The sequence below is a fragment of the Acipenser ruthenus genome, chromosome 1 (assembly GCF_902713425.1).
Source record: "Acipenser ruthenus chromosome 1, fAciRut3.2 maternal haplotype, whole genome shotgun sequence".
Classification (NCBI taxonomy): domain Eukaryota; kingdom Metazoa; phylum Chordata; class Actinopteri; order Acipenseriformes; family Acipenseridae; genus Acipenser; species Acipenser ruthenus.
The window spans coordinates 493119-514256 of NC_081189.1; the positions used below are offsets into that span (position 1 = coordinate 493119).

At 43.2% G+C, this 21138-nt stretch overlaps 2 protein-coding genes across 3 annotated transcripts in view; one reads left to right on the top strand and one right to left on the bottom strand.

Annotated features, from left to right (window-relative positions):
- LOC117973525 (dedicator of cytokinesis protein 2-like) overlaps nucleotides 1-21138 on the top strand; it is a 428064-nt gene that overhangs the window by 236998 nt on the left and 169928 nt on the right. The gene's annotated exons all lie outside the window — the stretch shown is intronic.
- LOC117403986 (uncharacterized) overlaps nucleotides 1-21138 on the bottom strand; it is a 120056-nt gene that overhangs the window by 72804 nt on the left and 26114 nt on the right. The window contains exon 2 of the mRNA XM_034006551.3: nucleotides 13972-17030. Coding sequence (XP_033862442.2) covers nucleotides 13972-16106 — 2135 coding nt within the window. The 5' untranslated portion in view covers nucleotides 16107-17030. The remainder of the gene's footprint in view (nucleotides 1-13971; nucleotides 17031-21138) is intronic.

Below are 21138 nucleotides of genomic sequence, written 5' to 3' on the forward strand. Positions count from 1 at the left end.
CAATGTCCAGGTGGTCTCTGAGTGGCTCACCCAGTAAAGGCACCGGCGTGTGCTGTGCAGGGTGAATCTTACAGGTAGAGGAGCTAGGTTTCGAGTCCTGGCTGGGCTAAGTTGCCAATTTGGGGATTCCACAGGGAGTATTGCAATGGCTCTGGCTCTCTAGCGGGGAAGGCATTCAAAATCGTCAGGCAGTTAGAAAAGACCTTCCATTCTCCTGAGCTGTTGTGGGGATTGCTTCAGTGAGGGAACATAATTGGACATTACAAATTGGGGAGAAAAAATGATTGGGAAGACCAAAAAAAAAAAGGCTGCCTTACTCTTCCTTGTATGGCAGTGCACTGAAACACTCGATGTGCATCAATCGTGGCTTTACTCCTGAGCTAGAAGTGCTTTTTCCATAAACTCCAGTGGTTTACAGCAGTCACAACACATGTTCACCCCCGGGATTATTTACTGTGATGAGGACAGCTGTGAAGAATGGAGAATTGGATTATGACATTTTCTTGCAAGTTTCACAGGATAACTATAAGATTACTCCTCCAACAAGTGCTTCGAAATAGCTCCCAGCGATTTATACTTCCAAATGTAGTGCTGGGTATGTAGAAGCCAAATGCTGCGACAGGAGCACACAGCGGTTTGGCTAGGTGTGTAATTTGTGGCATTCATCTCGCCACTGCTCCATAAATTCAGCTAAACCCTTCAGTACCGCCTTATAAAAATGGGTACTTACAGCATCACATCCCTTAACATACACTATAAAACAAACACACAATAGAGAAACAATAACAGACCTTTCCCCAGTTTAAAGTAGGACAGACTTGTGTTTTATTTATTTGTTAGGTTTTTTTTTTACATTGGGTGCCTCTAAGTTAACTGTCATTAAACTGTATTGACACATGCAGTTACATAGTAATTACACCCATCCATAAAAACACTCAATGGTAGAATATGTAATACTAACATAAGCTTAATAGAATTCTTTGATTTTAGACTTTCATTTTTTCTCTCTTTGTCTTTCAATACAGTTTAACTGCAGAAGCTCGCATATACAGTATATATACAGTATATATATATCTACAGTATAGATATCTATATATATACAGTATATATCTCTATAAAACAAGTAGCTTTCGAGTTAAGGTGGAAGAAAGCAGTAACTATAAAACTGTGGGTAGTCGGGATTTATGCAAATAGCAGAATTACAAGAGCCAATCAAATCACGTGAAAGTCGCCAAAAGACTTCTACATTCACAGAGTTTTAAAAGTCACAGCACAGTATCTGCAGACATGTTTGGCTCTGTTTGGGGCTCATCAGTGCAGCGTAACTGTACTTTGACTAGTGAGAAGCTCAGGAGAGTAAAGTAAGTTCAGGGTGATTGTAAAGGAAGTTTACCACATCAACGCGCCACATCATTGGTGTGGTAAACTTGCTTTCTAATCACCCTGTATATTTACTCATTTTGGGAATCTGTCTTGCCTGCACTCAAATCGAATCGGTCGGATCGCGCTGTTCTGAATTCCGCCGCATTGCTAAGCACATTCAGAGCTTGATCTTGTTTAATATCATTTTAAATTACGGGAGGGATATATGACCAGTCCTTAACGGTACAATAGTGTCTGGGATACGCTGACCGCTGAGCTGGTGAATCTACTCATATACTGGTTATTTTATAGACTGACCGCTGAGCTGGTGAATCTACTCATATACTGGTTATTTTATAGACTGACCGCTGAGCTGGTGAATCTACTCATATACTGGTTATTTTATAGACTGACCGCTGAGCTGGTGAATCTACTCATATACTGGATATTTTATCGACTGACCGCTGAGCTGGTGAATCTACTCATATACTGGTTATTTTATAGACTGAACGCTGAGCTGGTAACACATTTATCGGTTAAACATAACCTTTCCTTCTCTCTAACCCTGAGGGAGAAGAGTTTGCACAGGAAACCACCCCCAGGAGTAGACTAGATGAGTAAGAATCCCCTCTATTTGTTTCCAGCCTAATCCTGGAGTGGCTTTCCATGTTTCTGCAGATCTATACTGTGGCCAGCACTGTGTTGAAGTGGGTCAGTGTGTGGTTTTAACTGGGTAGATTACAGTTCAAGATAAATAAGACAGCATAGGTTGTTGAACGTAACTTAAAGAAATGTGCAGAACTTTTCAGCAGTCCAGTATTCCCCGTGTTTGAGCCTGCCTGAGCTTGTTCCCTATACACCCTGGCTGATCAGGCTTGTATTAAAAACTGGAATGGGTGAAACTGCTCTGCAATAGGAGTCTGATTCCCATCCCAGGTTGCATGTTGTTTAGTATAACCAGGGAAGCACAAGGATACCGAGTCCTCTAGGATTTATTGGTATCATTAAATATTTAACTGATTAGTACAGTACAAAAAAATAAATAAACCCAACCTTGCAGTAAGTGTTTTTAATGACACCAGGAATGATCCAGAGTGGCACAGATGCAGGGGTGGTTCATGTTTAAGAATGTCCTTTCTGCAGCCAGACTCACTAATATGACTTCCATGCAGCTCATATACTTTACCTTTATATCTGAATTAATTCACTGCCTGGAAATCAAGGCTATACGTACAGCGCTGTTCTGCTTGCTTGAGTCTAAGTATTCATTTAGTGAACTTAATACCATTGTCTTTGTTAACATGGTATTTGAATAGCAGAGCAATGCTCATGCATCTGTTATACTCTCCACCTATCACTCTCAAGCGCTAAAAGGGACAGCCGGCCCATAATAGTGTGGCTGAGCGTGCCAGTACTGGACAAGCATATTTTAAAGGAAAAGTACGTTTTAAGAGGTTCATTGCAGATTGAACACACAGGAAGGAATCAGGTCAAGTATTATAATGATAAAGTAGTGCCTAGTGACAGCAATGGCTGAGAGCACTGTCGTTGCACTGCAGGAGTGATGCAGAGTGGCACAGACGCTGGTATTTAAACCGTTGGTCCTGCAGGGGTGATTAGTGTTGGGGTGTGACCTTTCTGCTGTGCGACAGACTGATGTCACTTTCACACAGCACACATCATTTTCCTTCATACAGATTTCTTACTGTCAAGGGAACTGGTTCTTTATTAGGCTGTGAATTAAAAAAAATCATAATAATCATGTCCACACTATAATTATTTTTTACATAACTATTATTGTGTTTTTTGCAGTTTATTAAAATATATTTAAAGGGTGCTTTATAACTTTAAAATCTTCAGACCTGTTCCTTTTGCTGTATGTTCTTTCTTTATCGATCTCTTTTGTCATTTGTGCCAGCAGGGACTGTTTCATCGCACTACAGCGAATCCTGTTGGCCAGGCACCCAGTGAGCTCAGAGCGGACACATGCAGGGCTGGCCTTTGTTCTCCAGAGGTCGGTAGCTCGCTGACATCCGCTCTCGAGTTCCTGGGTGTTAAAGGAAGCCGGCTTGGTCGTGGGATTGGAGGATGCCCACTGAGCCTTCGGGTCTCCTGAGCCACGTGGGGAATTACTGCGGTGAGGGGAAAAGCGATTGGGCATTTCAAATTGGAAGAAAATCAGGGGGGAAAATAATAATTGGACACACTAAATTAAAAAAAAGAAAAGAAAAAAGAAAGAAGAACAGTGATTAGAAAAAAAAACACTTGGGACAGACCTGTTGAAACAAGATTATCCCGGGGTAGAGAGTGCAAGCTGGAAATGATTGCACTCTGGAAATACATGATATAAACATAATAAAAGGTGACCCGAGAGACGCAGGCAATGTTCAGAGGAGAGGAAGAAGAAACAAACTGATTTGACTTTGTTTGATTATCAGGAGTATTTGTTTATTGATTTTACTATACTACTTTTATATACTCTCTGCCCTTGTCTTCTCTTCACAGTAAAGTCACCACAGACATTATTATTATTATTATTATTATTTATTTCTTAGCAGACGCCCTTATCCAGGGCGACTTACAATCTTACAGACATATTTTCATAAAATAATAACATGACTTTTTTAACTTTAATAAACAATTCAAATAAAATAAATATGAAAAGGGGGCTGTTGTAGTCACAGTTTCATTTATCTTATCGTATCGCAGCTTATAAAAAGAGATTGATTGGAAAAGCCAGTGCTGGTGAACAGTTTTCAAAAAGCTCTTCTTTTTCACTGAACCTTGTCAAATGTGTCATTTTAAAAACGTGTGCAAATACAGTACTGCTCTCTTGGAAATTAGGCTTTGGTTTTTCTGTCTGCAGACCTTGAACACAAATGTTTTTTTTCCTTTTTGGAGTGAGGTCCACTACATGTTTCATATGGAAGACAGAAACAGAAGCCGAATGACTTGCTTCACAAAGCTGAAGAAGCACCGGAGGCTTTAGGTAGAGGTCACTTTTTAAAGAGATCTCACACAGACTGAGATATTTTCCCACTTGCTGTCTGTCGCGCAAATTCTGGTAAATACTGTAGGTGCAAACCAAACACGTTGTAATACGTATTTAACATTTATATCAGTTGTGGAATTTCTGCCAGACACGGACATGCTTTTTTGCCTTAGGATACATGTCAGTAACAGTTGTTTGGATATTCGGATATTTCTTCCAGCAGAACGTTAAGTAGGGAGTTCCTCAGTCATTCTGCAGGCTATACACAGTATAGGGGGTTCTTCAGTTCCTCTGCATGGGGCAGGGAGAGCTTCAATACAGGAAAGTGATGATAAAGGGATATAGCCATGCAAATAAAAACTGCTCAGAAAGTTACAGAATGACACAGCTCTGTAATATGCTGATGCTCACTCGTAATGCACACCCCTGTTCAGTGCATGCTTTTTAATATCAGCACCAGCATAAAGCTCAAACCTTGTTCAGGAGCGGACAGATACCACGACAAGGCCATTACTTAGTGAAGCAACAACAGAAATGGCACTGGAGTAACACAGGCTAATTACTCACATGCTTAATCAAATAATTAGGCCATGTAACCATTGGGGTCATGCTTCAGATCAATGTACAATATGGAAATAAATACAAGAAACTGGCAGCATCTGTAAGACCATTAATATTCAACACAGCTTTATTGAGGAATACATTTTTTTGTAGAAATGCCTTCAAGCCAAGCAATGCGGTTTGAAAAGAACACTAATTGCATCTCCCATGAAAGCTGACAGAAAAGGAACAGGGTCATTTTCATTTTCCAGTTTTTAAAGGTTGCAACTCAGTTTCCAGTAAACATTCCCTAATAAAACTTTGCAGAGAGGCTTTTGAAGGCAGCGAGTCTTATTTACAAAGCAAACTGAACTTGATATTGAGTTATTTAAACATTGGTTTGATGGATTAAGTTCAGTTGTATTGTGATTCTACTAGGAGTGTATTGAGTTACATTGAAGGAATTTCAATTGTATTGTGATTCTACTAGGAGTGTATTGAGTTACATTGAAGGAATTTCAATTGTATTGTGTTTCTACTAGGAGTGTATTGAGTTACATTGAAGGAATTTCAATTGTATTGTGATTCTACTAGGAGTGTATTGAGTTACATTGAAGGAATTTCAATTGTATTGTGATTCTACTAGGAGTGTATTGAGTTACATTGAAGGAATTTCAATTGTATTGTGATTCTACTAGGAGTGTATTGAGTTACATTGAAGGAATTTCAATTGTATTGTGATTCTACTAGGAGTGTATTGAGTTACATTGAAGGAATTTCAATTGTATTGTGATTCTACTAGGAGTGTATTGAGTTACATTGAAGGAATTTCAATTGTATTGTGATTCTACTAGGAGTGCTCTGAGTTACATTGAAGGAATTTCAATTGTATTGTGTTTCTACTAGGAGTGTATTGAGTTACATTGAAGGAATTTCAATTGTATTGTGATTCTACTAGGAGTGTATTGAGTTACATTGAAGGAATTTCAATTGTATTGTGTTTACTAGGAGTGCTCTGAATTACATTGAAGGAATTTCAGTTGTATTGTGTTTCTACTAGGAGTGTATTGAGTTACATTGAAGGAATTTCAATTGTATTGTGATTCTACTAGGAGTGTTACGAAACTCATATTTTCTGAGTAATTACCTTTAAGGAATTTCAAGGTATTAATTAAATGCAATAAAAGGTGTTAATTACTCAACACAAAACAATGGCGTTGTTCCCCTAGTTACACAATTACTGAGTATCACTCAGTACCAATCTGACACCAATCTAACACTCGTTTAGATTTTATAAGCGATTATTTGCCTTAGCATTTTTTATCCTTTTGATATAGAATATATTTTGTTCACTTTCCTTAGTTTCATCTCTGCAGTGAATTGTGAGATTGTAGTCCTGGTCAAGGTGTTATCTCTGATTAAACTTGACAAAGAAATACAGACCTCTGTTCCCACAGCAGTACCTCGAGTTCGGTTTAACACCAGAGCGAGCGTGTTTATACTCATACCGAGAACAACCATGAGCGGTCAATTTGACCCGCGTATTAAAAACAACATCAATATTATAATGAAAGGACAAACAATTGAATGTAAGTCGTAGTTTTATCCAAGAGCGTCATCTAAAGCATCTACACAACCGCAACATTGTAAATAATAAAACGCATCTACACAACCGAAGCTGCGTTTATACACAGACGTACTAGAATTGAAATGACATGAATAAATAAACATGTGAACAGAATGGACTTCAAAGTCTAAATGCTGGCACAAATCACACAGATCCTGCGATTTTCAACATATACAGTGCACATCACAGACTGTCGTGTGCATTTGGCACAGCTGTCAACAGTAACCCAGGCTTCTGGCACCAAATGCTCCACGGGCACATACTAGTGCAATGAAAGCTTCTAATTCCTCCAAGGCATTGACCAGGGATCACCTTGGTGTCACTGCTGCAAGCCCAGTCTGCTTCAGAGCCAGATTCGTCATTGTCCCTCTCTGCTGCATCAGACTTGTTGTTTGGTAAACTTTGCAGTAATTCCAAACACTGCTTTGCTGTTCTGCGTCTTCCGTGATCCAATTTCAATGTGTATTGCGGTAACAATGAATTTCTTAGAAAAACGAGTGACTTACAGTAACCAGAGTCCCGGGTGCTGTGAACTGTCAAGGCTGATTGATTGGCTATCAGGAGGCTCATTGGTACAATAGAAACAGACAACAACTTCAGTACAAGGCTGCAAGTCCCGACTGATAAACACAAATAATAGCGCAACATTTCATTGTTATAATATGTTCTATATGTAGCGGTCAATTTGACCGCTCCAGGTCGGAATAGGTATGACAGTATTTTATCTCCCTTTTGCAGCTACGTGATTCTTTCTTTGTCAGGATAATTAGTACATATATTTAGGAAAAGTCAGGAAAGCACAGCTCCGGATCTTAAACACACGCACAGCAATTTATATTTAAATTCCAAAAGTGGTCAAAATGACCGCTTTGGTCATTCTAGTGTTAACAAAAGGTGACATTTCCAAACAGCTTTTAAAACACTCAGAAGTTAATTGCCATCGATGGATACTCAATTGTAAAGGTGAGGGAAGAGCAGCTTTTGTTGTTTTAAAATAAACACTTTAATAAACAGATGTGTTTTGATTTATTTAATACCTGCCGACAAATACTTCTTAAAGGTATCAGCACACCCCTACTACCTCATTTACACCACAGGGGTCAGCCTGGTAGCCTCTTACACTTTGTGTATACATTCTATTATTTATTTCTTAACAGACGCCCTTATCCAGGGTGACTTACAATTGTTACAAGATATCACAATATTTTTACATACAATTACATTATTTTTTACACATTAAAAAACATGGCAAACAGGATAATCTACTGTAAATGTGTAGTATAACCATAGGAAAAGCATGGGGAAAGTGCAGAACGAGTGTGTGAATTGAGTGTGGTAAACTTTTATAAGAGCAGACATGCAAGGATGGTCATCGTATCATCCTTCTCTTTTCCTGAGCGACCAATACAAAGCAAGACCTCTTAAAAGCGTTTTTGTTTTATGTGCAGTATTGCAGTTAAGACCTCCACATGGTTAGCATTCTGCACTTTGTCTGTGTGGAAGAAATGTTCCCAGGGTGTCCCTTTTATACAAATCTCTGGTTTGAAAGCCCTTAAACACCTCTGAGTTATTAATGCAAGAGCTAATCGTGCCACATTAACACCCGCTTCCTCGGACTCAGGTGGTCGTGCGCTGTGAGGATGAGGCGAATCCTGAGGGCTGCAGAGTCGCATGCTGTTCCAACATGACTCGCTGCTATTTAAAGAGAGCTGACGTAGCATCAAATTAAACAATATTGCATCAAATTCCAAAGTTTAAACTGTTCACAACTCTGTGTCATCTGTGGTGTTACTGTAGATCACTAAGAACTATAACTGTGCAATCCACGATGCAAAACCCATGATAGAGCCAGTTCATTCTCGAGCTGGTGTCTTGCATAAATAAGCTGGTTTTCCACTCTAGGTCTAAAGCTAATGTAGCTGTCAGAGTCTGCCTAGTGAAAAGGAGCACTGCTACTAATACCCATAGTAGATAACCAAACAAGGGGACAGATAAGAAGCCAGTAGCCGAGGAGATTGGCCAAGTAAGGAAGTGCCATGGGCTTCACATTGTTTTCACTTCTCTACAGTAGTAGGCAAACCAAACCTTGTGTAGCACAAACTGTAACTGTCTATCAGTATCTACCGAATGCAATTCTATATTTTTTAATGAACCCTTAGTCTAGTGGGATATGAAGTGAGCAGCTGCTGTACATGTGCAGTCAGTCTCTGGGCTTCATTTTGATGGGAGTACTGCCTTTAGCCTACAGCAGTGGTGGCTTGTGTATAGAGGGTGTTAGGGTGCTGCCCCTCCACATTTATATTTATTTTTAGTTTTTAGTGGGATCTGGGGCACTGGATTCACCGCCCTAGCTCTCTATGTTGCAGTAGTTAACTAGGAAACGATAACTGGCACGAAGGTTCATTTCTACCAGTAGACAAGATTAATACAGTTACTCGTGAAACCATTCTTGGGACTGAGTTATGACGATTAGGACCTCATCAGCCTGATTTAATCCTGGATCAGTCCTCAAAAGACAGGGATAAGGAGTATGTTTGGAGGTTTACAACGACCTGGTAGGATAAAAAGAAGTGGCTTTGTGGCAGTGCTTGTAGAAAGTCACTGTTCTGTTTTCCCTGCTTGCTGTTTGGGGGTGAAATAACTTGGAAGCAAACGGAAGTGAATGACTTAAATCATCTTTCCGAAAAAATTAAGAAACACAAACCATGTGAATGCCACTTAGACAACGCAATAAAGCTGGCAATGTTAGGAAGTGTAAATATTGCAACACTATTGGATGAAAGATATTGTGTTGGGATAAGAAAGCATAACGAGGAAGCTGAAAGGAATCAGTACATTCTGTCTAAATTAATCGATTGTGTACGGTTTTGTGGTGATTTTGAATCCAGGAGTGTTTAGGGGCCTAGTGGATTTTGTATCCCTATAGACAGTACAATGGAGAAGCATGGGAAAACTGCAACAGTGTTTAATTCAGGGCACTTCAAAACCATTCAGAACAAACTGCTGGACTGCGTGCTGGACAGGACTAGGGAGCACACTGTCCAGCAGCTGAGAAACACCGAATATGTGGCTATACAAGCTGACGATGCCGCTGATGTGTCGACAAAGTGTCAACGGAAAACGATAAAGCTGTTCTGAGTTTTTACAGTTTCACACATTTAAAAGAAGCTACAGCTTTGCTGATCAACTGAATTTGGTTTTCCCAGAGCACTGTGATAAACAAAAACGGATTGCTCAAAGTTACGATGGTGCCAGTGTGATGTTTGGAGAAACTGTCTAGGTTAAGGTGAAGGACAGATAGCCTGATGCACATGTTTTTCATTGCTATGCCCACCAGCTGAACCTCATGGAGCAAGCTGTACCTGAAATCTCACAAGTTAGAATTTTCTTTTGCTATTTGTTTGGCTTTCCGGCATTCTTTTCACACTCTCCAAAGAGGTCTGAGGTATTGAATGCCATAGTAAGCAGGAGGCTTCTGACAGGGGCGATGGAATTTTAGTATTCCGGCAGTTAATATTGTCTACGAGCACAGAGAGGACCTCCTTGAATCCTTTAAGACAATCGAAAGTTCAGGAGATTTCGAGTCCAACGCTATTCGTGAGGCCAGAGGATTTATTCGGATGCTTGAAGACAGGGAGTTTTTTTCTTTTTCTTGATATAATTCCCCATGTTGACGTGTTGTACAGTCAGCTCCAGAAAGGAGACATTGACACAGTCCATGTTGAGAGAGTTACTGCCGAGTTTATCAGGAGTAGCAACACAGTGCGCGAATGCAAGTGATTGCAAAGTGACTTGTTTGAAAGAAACCAATGCTTTCCAATGCAGGCACAGTGCAAGCATATCCGATGCTTACAAAGAAAGATTGCGCACTGAACTTTCTGTTATATATGGGGAGCCTGAATTGAGTTGTTCCAGTGGTGCTGTGGCACTGTTTCGTTGTGTCAGTGGTGCTATGGCACTGTTTCGTTGTGTCAGTGGTGCTATGGCACTGTTTCGTTGTGCCAGTGGTGCTATGGCACTGTTTCGTTGTGTCAGTGGTGCTATGGCACTGTTTCGTTGTGTCAGTGGTGCTATGGCACTGTTTCGTTGTGCCAGTGGTGCTATGGCACTGTTTCGTTGTGTCAGTGGTGCTATGGCACTGTTTCGTTGTGCCAGTGGTGCTATGGCACTGTTTCGTTGTGTCAGTGATGCTATGGCACTGTTTCGTTGTGTCAGTGGTGCTATGGCACTGTTTCGTTGTGCCAGTGATGCTATGGCACTGTTTCGTTGTTCCAGTGGTGCTATGACACTGTTTTGTTGTTCCAGTGGTGCTATGGCACTGTTTTGTTGTGCCAGTGGTGCTATGGCACTGTTTCGTTGTGTCAGTGATGCTATGGCACTGTTTTGTTGTGTCAGTGGTGCTATGGCACTGTTTTGTTGTGCCAGTGGTGCTATGGTACTGTTTCGTTGTGTCAGTGATGCTATGGCACTGTTTTGTTGTTCCAGTGGTGCTATGGCACTGTTTTGTTGTTCCAGTGGTGCTATGGCACTGTTTCGTTGTGTCAGTGATGCTATGCCACTGTTTCGTTGTGCCAGTGGTGCAATGGCACTGTTTCGTTGTGCCAGTGGTGCTATGGCACTGTTTCATTGTTCCAGTGGTGCTATGGCACTGTTTCATTGTGCCAGTGGTGCTATGGCACTGTTTCGTTGTGTCAGTGGTGCTATGGCACTGTTTCATTGTGCCAGTGGTGCTATGGCACTGTTTCGTTGTGTCAGTGATGCTATGCCACTGTTTCGTTGTGCCAGTGGTGCTATGGCACTGTTTCGTTGTGTCAGTGGTGCTATGGCACTGTTTCGTTGTGCCAGTGGTGCTATGGCACTGTTTCGTTGTGTCAGTGGTGCTATGGCATTGTTTCGTAGTGCCAGTGGTGCTATGGCACTGTTTCGTTGTGTCAGTGGTGCTATGGCACTGTTTTGTTGTGTCAGTGGTGCTATGGCACTGTTTCATTGTGTCAGTGGTGCTATGGCACTGTTTCGTTGTGTCAGTGGTGCTATGGCATTGTTTCGTTGTGCCAGTGGTGCTATGGCACTGTTTCGTTGTGTCAGTGGTGCTATGGCACTGTTTTGTTGTGCCAGTGGTGCTATGGCACTGTTTCGTTGTGTCAGTGGTGCTATGGCATTGTTTCGTTGTGCCAGTGGTGCTATGGCACTGTTTCGTTGTGTCAGTGGTGCTATGGCACTGTTTTGTTGTGTCAGTGGTGCTATGGCACTGTTTCGTTGTGTCAGTGGTGCTATGGCATTGTTTCGTTGTGCCAGTGGTGCTATGGCATTGTTTCGTTGTGCCAGTGGTGCTATGGCACTGTTTCGTTGTGTCAGTGGTGCTATGGCACTGTTTTGTTGTGTCAGTGGTGCTATGGCACTGTTTCGTTGTGTCAGTGGTGCTATGGCACTGTTTCGTTGTGCCAGTGGTGCTATGGCACTGTTTCGTTGTGTCAGTGGTGCTATAGCACTGTTTTGTTGTGTCAGTGGTGCTATTGCACTGTTTCATTTTGCCAGTGGTGCTATGGCACTGTTTCGTTGTGTCAGTGGTGCTATGGCACTGTTTCGTTGTGTCAGTGGTGCTATGGCACTGTTTCGTTTTGCCAGTGGTGCTATGGCACTGTTTCGTTGTGTCAGTGGTGCTATGGCACTGTTTCGTTGTGTCAGTGGTGCTATGGCACTGTTTCATTTTGCCAGTGGTGCTATGGCACTGTTTCGTTGTGTCAGTGGTGCTATGGCACTGTTTCGTTGTGCCAGTGGTGCTATGGCACTGTTTCGTTGTGCCAGTGGTGCTATGGCACTGTTTCGTTGTGTCAGTGGTGCTATGGCACTGTTTCGTTGTGCCAGTGGTGCTATGGCACTGTTTTGTTGTGCCAGTCGTGCTATGGCACTGTTTCGTTGTGTCAGTGGTGCTATGGCACTGTTTCGTTGTGTCAGTGGTGCTATGGCACTGTTTCGTTGTGCCAGTGGTGCTATGGCACTGTTTTGGTTGTTTCTTGAAAATAATCTCCAGGATACATTTTCAGAGACTGTAACATGACTGCGAATTCTCATCACAACATCCACGACAACGGCACAATCTGAGAGGTGGTTTTCAACTCTAAAGAAGATAAAAACATTTTTAAGAAACACGATGAACCAGGATTGACTCAACTCACTGGCGATGCTGTCAATAGAGAAACAGCTGATACACGAGATACCGGACTTCAACAAGAGAACCATTGAGAAGTTTGCTGCCTTGAAAGATCGACAGGCAAAATTTGTGTATAAGTAGAGGTGAGCTGTTTACTTAACCACTTTACTTATGTGATTATACATATGATGTTTCTATTGCTGTTCATTAAAATATATTTGTATTAATATGCACTGTACACAGAGCTAATATAAATACATTTAACTGAATGAATTGCACAGTAACAAACCAAACAGAAATCAGTATTTAAATTAGCCATGTGCGAATATACGTGGCTTTACATAACATCAAGACATTTCAATCACAGTGGAATTCCAATGGTAAGAAAGAATCGGTGTGAAAATATCTTATACTGTAAGCATTCGTTCATTTTCTTTCTCCAACATCCCACTTGACTCAAAGTTCACCAGCTGCCACTGCCCTACAGGAAAAAACAGTATATGGGATTTCTGCTCTGAAATTCAGTTGCATCGTTCTGTTGTACAAGCCTATTTTCTCTCCAGCACTAGAGCTATGGAACTTTAACCTTTTTAAAAGACGGCTGTCAGACTGCTCCACAGCACTTGTTTTGTACATTACTGTGTAGCTTGGTCATGTGGGAGCATTTCAGTTACTCATTGGGACACACTACAGTATGCTATATATATATATATATATATATATATATATATATATATATATATATATATATATAAAACTATCAGTATTTGCATATAAAGTTAGTCACAGAACTGCATCATGGAGCAAAGTACTAAAAGTGAAGGACTTGTGAATGGGAAGTTTATTTCAAAAAACTTTCTGATGTATCTGCTGTCAAAATGAGTTTCAGTATAACTAATGTAGACTACATGTAATCTGAAGTACCACCTGTGTGCTAAACATGCTTTCACTTCTCAAAATACACTTTCTAGCAACAACACAACAAGAAATGAAACCCGTCAGTATTGACAGAGTACACTTTTGCTATCACATGAATCAAGCTGAGTATGATAATATAACCAATCCTGTTGCAAAGAGGACCAACTTTAAATTAAACAAAGCATTCATTGAGTAGCGGCCGTATTCTCCTGAATTGTAAATAGTATTTTATATATATATATATATATATATATATATATATATATATTTACAGGGTTAATTAAGATAATTTTGGGCGGCACATGAAAGCCCACCCTTGTTGTAGAAGCATTGAAATCAACCACAGCAGCTGCAGCAGCAGCAGGGAAACTCAAGACTTACCCATCCCTTATTGCTTCTTTCTTCTCCATGTCCTGAATTACATCCAAGAGGACCTTGATGGTGTGCTGGCTGGTCTCCAGAACGTCCTCCATGCTTTCCAGCCGGGACTGCAGGTTGCTGATTTCGTACTGTGTTGGCTCTGGGTTGCCTGTGGAAGGCCTGCCCTCTTTCTGACTTCCCTGTGACAGCAGGCCCCCCCTCACCTTGGCCAAATCAATTTGCCCCTTGGCCTCGGCCACCAGCTCCAGCAGCTCATGGACCTGCTTGAGGGTTTCTGACTGGCTGGCCGTCAGGGGAACCCCCCCTGGCTGCTCCGCAGTCCGTATAGTTCTGTCTGAAAGCTCTGCTTTGCCCTGAAGGGTTTGCGGCTGGCTTTCTCGGCTGGCTGGTTCTGGTGTCTTGGGTTTTCCATGAGAATTAGCAGGGGGCTCGGTGTAAAAAACGGTCCTGGCCGTGGCTTCCGAACATTGGTTCTGGCCAGGACTGGGGGTCTCGTCGGAGTTCAACAGAGCTGTCTTGGACACGCTCTCTCTGCACTGCCCTGATTCAGATCTGTTGGTGTCCGGAGCCTTCTTTGACTCAGACGTTGGATTCGACTGCTCTGCTTTTACTGATCTGTGTTCGACCACCTTAGGCAAGTCCACTAAGCCTTCTCCATTGTGTCGAACTACATTCTGGGGTTCAGAAACTTGACTTCGGGGCAACGTGTGGTGGATTAGGACCTTGTTAGTGAGATGACAATTACTGCAGTTCAGATCACATTTAGACCCTTTACTCAGCCCCCCAGAGCAGCCCCAGGTTTGCATGGATGGTTTGGAAACTGGCAGGGTAGGAACTGGAGTGCAGGTATTACTCCATTCCTTGCACCTTTGACCCTGAGATGTTTTGGGAGACGGTGCTGAATTGCAAGGAAGAGATTGTCCAAGGTCTCTCTGTCCTCCTTTGTCCACCAGATATCTTTGGTAGTGTCGGGTTGGGGTCTGTCTCTTACTCACTGCAGCAATGGCTTCATAATGGTGCCCTGATTTTGGCACAATCACCTTTTGTGGTGCAGAACAGGAGCCTGTGCAGCAGTTCCTTTCCTTTGAAGAGGTTCTACTGTGACAAAACATGGCTGAGTTGGGACTCAGTGGAGTCTGCTTCCCGTCACAAAGGCACTGCTCTCTCCACAGCACATTCTGGGCAACATTGACACACTGAGAGGAGGCAGAAACGTCACAGGCCTGGGGGGCGGGAGCAGGCCTGCCCCATGATACTGAACACCCGAGCCCTTCCAGGCCCTGTAGGGTTGTGTTTCCCAGGCTTCCAGGGTTCCATATTTGGGGCGGAACGTCCTGGTTCCTGGGTAGGCAGTTGCAGGATCCAGTGCAATTGACTTGGGCAGCTTTCAGAGGCTCCTCCACTGCTGTCTCCCAGTACCTCACAGCTCCCACCCCCTGACAGCATTGTTCACCCAGCATGTGCTGTACCTCATTGTTGGCAAACAGGGTCCCTTCCTCCGGCTCCGCTTTGGGGTCTTCTGTTTCCCCAAAGTCTCCCACGCTCTTGCTGCGAAACCTGAATGTGGGGAACTGTTTCTGCAGGCTGGGGGACGTCTGGATGGCAGTGCTCATGCAGCACTTCCTGGGGTTGGGCAGGGTCAGCGAGGATGGCCTGGGTTGGCTCCAGGGCTTCCTGGGGCCCCCTTTGGCCAGCACCGACGCCACTGCTCCCACTGCTCCCACTGTACCCACTGCTCCCACAGCTCCCACTGCTCCCACATCTCCCACTGCTCCCACTGCACCCCCATTGGCAGACACAACCTGCTGCTTCCTGCTGCTCTCTGCAAGACTCTTAGGGCCCGGCTCAGGCTTGCTGCTAGGGCCCTGATCGGGTACCACAATGACAGCCGGCCCGGTGTTGTTGATGCCAATGTTCTTGCTGGGATCGGTTGTCGGCCCAGGCCTGGGGCTTTCCTCGGCCCCGTCCTCCAGGTCCTTGAAGCGCACCTGCTGTGTGCGGTTGCGCCTGCGCTTGAGCCGCGTCTCGATGTCCGGGGAGTCCCTGTTGAGCAGCACTGATCTCACTGTCATGTTTTTTTCCTGGTTTAAGCTGATACTTGGAGCCAGTATATGGTTAGGTTCTTTGCTGACCATATCTTCTTGGTAACACTCTGTTTGTAACACAATGTCCTCCACACAGAAACAAACTTAGCTGTTTTGTGTTATTATTATTATTATTATTATTATTATTATTATTATTATTATTATTATTATTATTATTATTATTATTATTATTCAATTTGTGCAGCTGCTGTTCTATTAAAAAGGGAGAGGGGGCTTAGTAATTACAGAACATAAACTTTTTTGGGCTGCCGTTATGATTAATAATCTGTTATGATTGCAGTTGATGGAATTTGGCATTGTTGTTATAATTATTGTTTTTGTTCTTGTTATTACAAATATAAAACATTGTCCTTATTAAGCCCAGAACGGTGAAGAAAATGCCAGTGAATACTGTTGTGCATGGATCGAATAAAAGTAGAGTGTATTGTCTTTTTACTGTTATTAGAGTTCAGTTAGTTCAGTTGAACCATTGGGATCACATGGCTGAAGTTTAATTTTGTTTTCACTCATGGCTAAAGACAGCACTCCAGATATATTGATTTAATAACAGCTTTTGTTTTTGTAATGAGTCAGAGAATTCTGAGCTAGCAGCCAAGTTGGGCTGGCTGGCATGGCTCGGAGTTATTGTCCATGGGATACTGCTCCATGAGTTTCTAGCGTGTCCTGGTGGATACAGTGAAGTTATAAAGGGGGAATAAGCTGCGTTGAGTTCCAGGGCGAGGAGGTGACAAGTTGAGAGGTTAAGGCTGTGCCTCTGTGTCCCATGGTTGTGTGCATGGCGAGGTGCTGCTAGCTGTCCACGGTGCAGTGCATGCTGGGCCGAGTGCCCAGTGATGAAGGTTCATTTTACAGACCAGCCAGGGCGGGCACAGCTCGGCAGTCTCCCCGTCTGCATCCGCACTCCTGTTCCGGCCATCGCTCCACTCCCTAGCCCGCGGGACGGGCAGCCAGCGCCTAGAGACCAAAGAGAAGCCTGTTAACTGCTGCTTTACTTCTTCCTTCATTTGCATGTGTTTTCTGTAAACATGTAAACAAGTCACATCAGGTGTTAAACTAGTTGAATTTGCCTGAACTGTGACTCTGTGGTGTCCCTTAGTAAAGTATTAGAAGTCACATCCCTGTCAGAACCAATTAGCAGCAACTGCACTTCTAATGTCAGTGACAGTGCCGATCTCACACTCTAAATATGAGAATATCAGCTTTCTGTTTGTTTTCTAGTTAGATTTAATGACTTGTAATATTTTCAAGTTTTTGGTGGCTGCATCTAATCAATTTGTGAGTGCATTTCCTCTCGCACTCTTTATATGACAGACCTGACTTGGTTTGTAAAGAGTGTGCGAGAAGTACACTCTCAATTTGATTCATCAGTGAACACTGATAAACATACAAAAGAGGGTTCACATCCTCATTGTTTTATTCATTGGTGAAATACAGAAGGAATATAAGTGATCTGATAGGAAACAACTACTGCTGCCCAAAAACTCTCTAATCCTTTACTAAAGTTGTGATGGGACCATCCTTTTACCATAAGCAGAAGTCTTAAAACCTGACAGTAACACAGTAATGTATCCAAGCACATCCCCTCACTGTTAGGAAAGGAAAGACCTGCCCAAGCACAACAAGGTGCTTTCAAGCACATGATCTGTTTGACTGAAACAGTTTATGAATCACAGCGACATTCATTCAGAAGAGCACGGAATAGGATTCTCTGATAGTTAAAGGGCACAGAGACTCGTCCCTATGCTTATCTGTGTGGGGCTGGGAGGGGGACGCGGAGGGTTCCTGATAGTTAAAGGGCACAGAGACTCGTCCCTATGCTTATCTGTGTGGGGCTGGGAGGGGGACGCGGAGGGTTGTGGAATCCTGACAGTTAAAGGGCACAGAGGCCCGTCCCTATGCTTATCTGTGTGGGGCTGGGAGGGAGGCGCGGAGGGTTGTGGAATCTGTAAAGACAGGCATGTTTTGTGGTGATCCAGGCCAGAAAGCAGTACAGAGAGCAAATGCGCTTTGCAGATACAAGAGCAGATCACATTTATTTTAGTAGTCAAATGATTCAGCCCGTAGCCTAATGTCACAGTTCCATTCTATAACACATGCCATCAAGTCAGGTACTCCTATTATTTAGCTTGCTAGTTAACCCACACTATTCAAGATGCATCGAGGCACATCTAGACAGCTTTCCACCCTCCTTGCAACGCAGAGATATTCCACAGAGTACAGTAGGTGGTGCTAAAAAGAACTACAATTTCAGTGTTACTGAAAGGATCCCTTCAACCACTTTGAGTTGACAGTATTGTTTTCATGCTGGGATGAAATGTAAAACAAGCCAACTGCATAGTGGACAATGGCTGGATGCAGTGAAGACACTAATAATGTCATTTCCATCGGCTCACTTGCTTCCGTTATGTGTAATGAAGTCACCTCACTGATTTGCTACACTAATGTCCTGGTTTCTGATTAGGAGTACATCTGTTCGTGACCATTGTAAAGATTTCCCTATCCTTGCAATATACTTTGCATGCCCCCATGAGGTTAACTTCAGAGCACAATTGAGTATTTTGTTTTTGAGGTACTTGAATATGTAATAATGCCTCTGATTTTCCACTGTGGGCAAATCAAATTGCCCTCATCAAACATTTTGCTATGGAGTAGGCAATTTGCCTGGAGTTTGCCAACAATGGAAAATGCTGCCAAGTGTGTGTTGCAGGGATGGAAATAAGACACCTATTGCATAGTGTGGGCAGCAGTGTGGAGTAGTGGTTAAGGCTCTGGACTCCTGACCAGAGGGTCGTGGGTTCAATCCCCAGTGAGGGACACTGCTGTTGTACCCTTGAGAAAGGTACTTTACCTAGATTGTTCCAGTAAAAACCCAACTGTTTAAATGGGTAATTGTATGTAAAAATAAAGTGGAATAATGTATAATGTGATATCTTGTAACAATTGTAAGTCGCCCTGGATAAGGGCGTCTGCTAAGAAATAAATAATAATAATAATAATATCAGTTTCACCCATTCCAGGTTTTACTACTCGTTTCATTAGCCACAGTGTATAGGTACGAAGCTCTTATTAAACTCCCAGTAAAACCAGGAATGGATAAAACTGCAATGCAATGGGACTTTTATTCCCATGCCGTGTTGGTAGTAAACGCACATGGCTTACAGATTGCCAGCAGCCTGCGCTGAAGGGTTTTTATTTGTTCACATTGGTCATGCGCTTTGGCACTGTACCTCACCTCTGCTATTTGTCATGAATCTGATAGCTTCATACTGTTTCAACTGATTGAAAATTCAGGAACATTAAATATGTATGTGAGCATCGTTTATCAATTTGTAGCACAAGGAATAATCTGAATATTAAAATATGAACTCAAATGGCCCATATACACAGTCAGCACATACTGTACGTCGTATGCTGTGCCAAGGTGTAACACCACATTTGTGTTTCACTATGTTCTCTAAGTAGCATTATGAATTTCATGACTGCTTTTGACTGCAGAGCATTCATTTTGATTCATGGTAATCTGCGTTGCACAAGTTATACAGGGCCTGTGTTTGACAAGGTGCTCTACAGGAGCTTTACCAGCCTCTGCGTTGCACAGGGTTATACAGGGTCTGTGTTTCACAAGCTGCTCTACAGGAGCTTTACCAGGGTTATACAGGGTCTGTGTTTGACAAGGTGCTCTACAGGAGCTTTACCAGCCTCTGCGTTGCACAGGGTTATACAGGGTCTGTGTTTGACAAGGTGCTCTACAGGAGCTTTACCAGCCTCTGCGTTGCACAGGGTTATACAGGGTCTGTGTTTGACAAGGTGCTCTACAGGAGGTTTACCAGCCTCTGCGTTGCACAGGGTTATACAGGGTCTGTGTTTCACAAGCTGCTCTACAGGAGCTTTACCAGCCTCTGCGTTGCACAGGGTTATACAGGGTCTGTGTTTGACAAGGTGCTCTACAGGAGCTTTACCAGCCTCTGCGTTGCACAGGGTTATACAGGGTCTGTGTTTGACAAGGTGCTCTACAGGAGCTTTACCAGCCTCTGCGTTGCACAGGGTTATACAGGGTCTGTGTTTGACAAGGTGCTCTACAGGAGCTTTACCAGCCTCTGCGTTGCACAGGGTTATACAGGGTCTGTGTTTCACAAGGTGCTCTACAGGAGGTTTACCAGCCTCTGCGTTGCACAGGGTTATACAGGGTCTGTGTTTGACAAGGTGCTCTACAGGAGCTTTACCAGCCTCTGCGTTGCACAGGGTTATACAGGGTCTGTGTTTGACAAGGTGCTCTACAGGAGCTTTATCAGCCTCTGCGTTGCACAGGGTTATACAGGGTCTGTGTTTGACAAGGTGCTCTACAGGAGGTTTACCAGCCTCTGCGTTGCACAGGGTTATACAGGGTCTGTGTTTGACAAGGTGCTCTACAGGAGCTTTACCAGCCTCTGCGTTGCACAGGGTTATACAGGGTCTGTGTTTGACAAGGTGCTCTACAGGAGGTTTACCAGCCTCTGCGTTGCACAGGGTTATACAGGGTCTGTGTTTGACAAGGTGCTCTACAGGAGCTTTACCAGCCTCTGCGTTGCACAGGGTTATACAGGGTCTGTGTTTCACAAGGTGCTCTACAGGAGGTTTACCAGCCTCTGCGTTGCACAGGGTTATACAGGGTCTGTGTTTGACAAGGTGCTCTACAGGAGCTTTACCAGCCTCTGCGTTGCACAGGGTTATACAGGGTCTGTGTTTGACAAGGTGCTCTACAGGAGGTTTACCAGCCTCTGCGTTGCACAGGGTTATACAGGGTCTGTGTTTGACAAGGTGCTCTACAGGAGCTTTACCAGCCTCTGCGTTGCACAGGGTTATACAGGGTCTGTGTTTGACAAGCTGCTCTACAGGAGCTTTACCAGCCTCTGCGTTGCACAGGGTTATACAGGGTCTGTGTTTGACAAGCTGCTCTACAGGAGCTTTACCAGCCTCTGCGTTGCACAGGGTTATACAGGGTCTGTGTTTGACAAGGTGCTCTACAGGTGCTTTACCAGCCAGCCCTGTACAGAATAGAGTGTCCTGTCTTGTATGAAACAAT